At 46.3% G+C, this 5,457-nt stretch overlaps 1 protein-coding gene and 1 long non-coding RNA gene across 2 annotated transcripts; one reads left to right on the top strand and one right to left on the bottom strand.

Annotated features, from left to right (window-relative positions):
- Positions 1-2,178: 2,178 nt before the first annotated feature.
- Positions 2,179-3,916, top strand: LOC135400452 (uncharacterized). The gene is made up of 5 exons (XM_064632283.1): positions 2,179-2,497; positions 3,108-3,213; positions 3,317-3,521; positions 3,618-3,741; positions 3,825-3,916. The coding sequence occupies exons 1-5, from the start codon at positions 2,179-2,181 to the stop codon at positions 3,914-3,916; spliced, it is 846 nt and encodes a 281-aa protein (XP_064488353.1).
- Positions 3,917-3,931: 15 nt separating this feature from the next.
- LOC135399527 (uncharacterized) lies at positions 3,932-5,040 on the bottom strand. The gene is made up of 2 exons (XR_010424322.1): positions 4,898-5,040; positions 3,932-4,322 (listed from the first exon to the last, which is right to left on the bottom strand). It is a non-coding gene; the product is annotated as an uncharacterized LOC135399527 (long non-coding RNA).
- Positions 5,041-5,457: the final 417 nt, after the last annotated feature.

Raw genomic sequence — 5,457 nt, 5'->3', positions numbered from 1 at the left:
TCTCACTTCACAACGCACTTCCTTTGTTGTCAGATTGCCAACACGTAAACATAACTGCAACTGACGTAAATGTAACCGCAACGCCAAGCAACCACCGGACACGTTCCATTGGTGACGGCGATACAACCAATACACGTTGCGGTGAATCGCTAGAGGCCCACATAACTCGTCAGAAGAACTCTCAAAGCCACGGAGGTGCTTGCCTTGTTGTGAAAGCCGCAGAGCAGACGACGAATACATTCGATGAAAAAGTACTGCTCACATGTCATACTTGCCAGCTCAACTATGGCAAACGATTCACACGCAAAGAGCTGTTCATTATAGTGTGTTATCCTAACGCCTCCAACCAAGAAAACGTAAGGCTTCAACTTCAACCCTCAGACGCGACCAGAGACATTGTGACCTTCTATGTGCGACTAGATGGCTGCAGCCGGCAGCCAAAGCGAGATCGCAGCATTACTAGCCATTGTGCAACACCGGTGACGTAACGGGGCACAGAAGTGTGGTCCGTACAGTTACACCATCGACGGGAGCATGTGCGCGGGACAGGAGAGACCTTTCACAGAGGAGAGACGGAAGAGACATTTGGAGAGTGCGCTCCTCGCATTTCGACGGAGCGATTTCGTGCGGAAAAATTTGTGGCATATTCGTTTCTCGACGGGAAGAACAGTTTCCAGCGAAAAAGAGGAAGGGGGTTCGGGAAATTTCATAGTTCCTTTAAGCTTCCTCCACAAAGGCGGAGCTCTACGTCATCTACGCAGCATTGTGATACATATCGCGTTCATCAGCGGACATTTGGACGATTATCACTGGCAGCAAGACAGCATTACAGGTGATGGCTTCATACTGTGCTAATACAATTAACGATATTTGCACAAGGATCGCAAAGCGCTACAACGAGTTACTCGCCTCAGGCCACAGTGTCTGGTTCCAGTGGGTGCCAGGCCATATCGGCCTACACGGGAACGCATATGCTGATGACGCTGCGCGCCGCCCTCATGAGAAAGGTGAGCTAATTGCATGAGTACCGATGTCGTCGTCCGCCAGCAGAATTCAGGTGAAGCGGCTCTGCGCTCGCAATACACTACACTTCATAGAAAATGCTGTGCCTGAAAACACGCTCCTACACTCCATCGACCCGAAGATGGAATACGCGACCACTCTGCGGCTCACCCGAAGGGAAGAAACTATCGTACACCGCTTACGGTTAAAAGTATCCCGAACACCGTCACTGCTATACAAGATGGGCCAACTGAGCTCCTCAGCATGCGCAACGTGTAGGGTAGAAGCAGACAGAGCGCGTCTACTACCGCACTGCAGACGTTAGGACACTGCTCGCGACAATCTCAAAGGACGCCTGACTGCTCTGGGACACACACACACATAGACCTTCCTGTATACTTGGCCCTGTGCGACACTCCCGTCAGTGGTACGTCACTCGAGCTTTCCTCGACTTCCTCCACACGACAGACGTCATGAGAAAATTATGAGTTGATCTTTCATGTCATCTACACATCATGCCACCGTCATCATCTTATATTTGGTTTTACTCCATCTTTGTGATATATTTTGATTTAGGAATAGCAAGCCGACCTTTGGTCAGTCTGACCCCCCCCCCCCCCGTAGCTTGCTATAGCACGAGCGAAATGAATGTGCACCAGATCATACACACCGCAACAAATACTTTTACTCTAATGTCCCAAAGGCAAAAGGACGTCGAAAGACGAGTTCACTCTTTCTACGACCTATGGAACGTTTTATGTTTACGACCAATGGAAGTATGAGGTGATAATATCGTGCTGTAGAATCTAGGACACTTCGCCGCGATGCAAGCCACTCAGGATCTTCGGAACCAGGCACGGTGTTGGTTGCAGAATACCTGCTAGGAATTAGGGTCGATTCACACGGTGCAACTTGTTGCTGCAACTTCGTTCTCACGACGGTTGCACGCAACTGAAGTTGCACGCAGAAGGATCCTTTCACACGGCGGGCAACTTGGAGCTTCGTAGTGCTCATCGTGGCCGTAAGATGGCGGGGGGAAACATCATTATCATCATTCTTATCCAATCGTGCGGAAGCCCGCTGGATTTGCGTTTCGCGCTCCAGTTTTGCCGCGCGCTTATCCCGAAAGTTGTAGGCGTTGCGCTGCTTGCTTCATAAAGTTTTGCCAGAATCACAATGAGCGATTCCAGTGCCCAGAGGGCTGCAGCCGTGCTTCTTATGCTCCTCTCAGAGGAGGATCGACCAAAGAAAGCGCGGACGACTTGGGTGAAGAAGCTCGGTATGCGAAGGGAGTCGTACGGGGCCCATCATCACCTCATCGATGATATTATTGAGGACCCTTTCGAGTACCGTCGTTACCTTCGAATGACCCCAGACTCTTTCGAGGAACTTCTACGTATGGTGAAGCATCACATCCAAAAGGAGGACACAAATATGCGCGAAAGCATACAGCCGGAAGAGCGCCTGGACCTCACTCTTCGATTCCTCGCTACAGGTACGATCTTTACCGATGAGCAATTGAGAAAATAAAATAAAGAAAGTCATTCAAGAAAGCTGGCTACACCATCTGGCTGGATAGCAACACGTATTTCATGCGTGTGCATGTATAACCCAGTCGAAAATCACAAGCTGGAACCACTTAGGGATCATGCTGGTTCTGAATGGTTCTTGTGGGTTTGAACTTGTTCTAACTTACCACAGGAAACCAGCTGAGGTGGCCTAAGCAGGAAATCTGGCCAGCTGAGATGGTTCCAGCAGAACTGTAGTCAATGTACAACTGGTTTAATTAAACTGCATAATATCCAGTTAAAAAGTTCCAGCAGAACTGTACAGTCGGTACAAGCTGGATAACATCCAGTTGAAACAATTACAGCTGGATCCATCAAAGCTGATTTCAGGTGTATCCATCTGAGCTAGTCTTTGCTGGGATTTGTTCCATCAGCCAGCTTATGTGGAACATGAAACCACCAGAGTTTGCAAATAGTTAAACTGATGATACAGATAAGTTTCCCAGTCTCGGGTTTTCGTCATGAAACTGATGATTTTCGACTAAGAAGACCGTACATATTTTCCAGCTTTTACTTCAGTGTGCCTCATCTTTTCAGGTGAGTCAATGAGGTCCCTACACTATCAGTACCGGATGGGTGTCAGTACAGTGCACAGCATTGTCTATGAGACATGTTCTGCATTGATCAAGATTTTGGGACACAAGTAAGTATTTTTGCATCAATTATTTACCCTCAGAGTAGAAATCTCAAGTTTGTACAGGTGAACATTGCACAGTTGCCTCCAAATACTGCTCATGACATTCCAGGTATATAAAGCTGCCTTCCACGGCTGAGCAGTGGCTCGACGTCGCCAACAAGTTCAACTCCACGTGCTACTACCCACATTGTCTCGGAGCAATCGATGGGAAACACATCACAATCTACTGCCCCAGAAACAGTGGATCCTATTACTATAATTACAAGAGACAATTCAGCATCATACTTTTGGCAGTTGTTGATGCAGACGGGAAGGTAAAAATGGGGATTACAGAGAGATTACTGAGTAAATTTGGGGGTGCTAGCTTCTGTTACCAATGAATGAATGTTCAATGCACTTTATATTTTCAGGCACTCTATGTCAATGCTGGGACAAATGGAAGGGTTCATGACTCCGCAGTATTCAAGCGAACACCCTTTCACCAGAAAACGGTGAACGGAGAGCTGATACTTCCACCTAATGAACCGCTTCCAGGTGAGGGGCAAACGGGAATGTAAAAACAATGCACGAGCCCTATTCCTTGCATGAAATCAATTTATAAATGATATATGTTCCAGGGAGGCAAATGCCATTGCCCTACGTATTCCTTGGGGATGGAGCATTTTCATTAACCTGCAATCTAATGCGGCCATACGGGGCAACAGCATGACACACGGACAACTAGTGTACAACTATAGGTACATCTTAAGACACATATAAAGGGATACAATAGCGAAGTAATTGTCATTGTGGCATACTTTACACAGGCACTCTACAGCAAGAAGGATGGTAGAGTGCTACTTCGGCACGCTGTCCCAGAAATTCAGGATACTCCAGAAGCGCATACAAGCAACACCAGGGAATGCAACCAAGCTTGTGCTGGCCTCCTGTTCTGTGCACAATTTCCTGAAAGCACATGAAGTGATGCAGGACAGCAACACGCCAGTACTGCAGGACACTGCGTCAGGCCGAGGGTGTCTGGAGCCATTTCAGCACCGTGGCATGCATGCGTCGACGGAGGCCTGCCAGTTCAGGGATGAGCTGCAGGATTACTTCGTGCATGAAGGCAGCGTTCCCTGGCAGGATGACAATTTGTATAACTTCTGAGGGTAAGGCAGCACATCAATATCCTATATTACAGGCATCACACTTTATAGGTAATCAAAATATTTTTTATTTACTTAGCATTTTAAAAACTTCTCAATAAACTGCTTAATAAAAATTTCTTCCAGTATGTCTGAAAATCTTGTCTCAGCACTAAGATAAGAAAAATAAAATAGACGAATACATGTAGAGAGGTGTCGAAAAACTTGACTAGAACCTCCAAACCTCTTTCTCAACACAGAGAGAAGAAAAATGAAAAAGATGGCTACATATATTGAGCTGTCAAAAAACTTGACTAGAACACAAGGCACATGTAGCAAATACTGAAATCTATCTCTCAGAACTGAGAGAAGAAAAATATAAAAGACAAATATGGGTACAGGAACTCAGCACGACATACTGCAGATATTTGTGCTGTAGAATGCTTCCACATGATTCACTGTACCCCATGTTTCCACAGTTGGTATGCACCGAAGAATAAATAACATTATGTAGCTTGGTGGATGACTTGCACATTATGTTTTAGCTGAAATATCAGTTCCATTACTTTAGCCTTGACCATGTCCTTTCTTAACTGATCCAGGTCCCTTATGCTGGCCGCCACAGCTTCGCCGAAGGCAGTGTCTGCGTCCCGAGGAGTGGCCTCACCCACCAGTCTGTTCAAGGCTTCCTCAAATACCCTTTCACGAATATTGCCAGATGTCTTCTTCTTTGCTGATGGCAGGGCCTCCTCCTCATCCTCCACATCCTCGCTTCCACTACCAAGTGTCAGAAAGTTGTCGCTTTGTGACATCCCTGCACATTCCTGCAACAAATTTTTTTGTTTACTTTTCCCTGCTGAAAAGGTCCTCGTTTGAATTGTGTATATGCAGGGTGGGTGCTATAGAAGGTCACATTTTCGCGTGTCACGCTACATCTACTTGAGAGACAGGCTTCCGTTACCACACAGTAAATAATTTGTGCCAGAGAAATGTACAAAAGAATTTCAGTTGCTGTGCACTGCGTAAAAAAATATGACCACGCAAACTTTCGTCTTTTTGCATTTCCTATGCGCTATACCGATGAATGAAAACGGAAGTTTTCGTGGTCGTATTTATTTTGTTACAC

Source organism: Ornithodoros turicata, chromosome 7, assembly GCF_037126465.1.
Source record: "Ornithodoros turicata isolate Travis chromosome 7, ASM3712646v1, whole genome shotgun sequence".
Classification (NCBI taxonomy): Eukaryota; Metazoa; Arthropoda; class Arachnida; order Ixodida; family Argasidae; genus Ornithodoros; species Ornithodoros turicata.
This window is presented reverse-complemented; position numbering and strand designations above follow the sequence as displayed.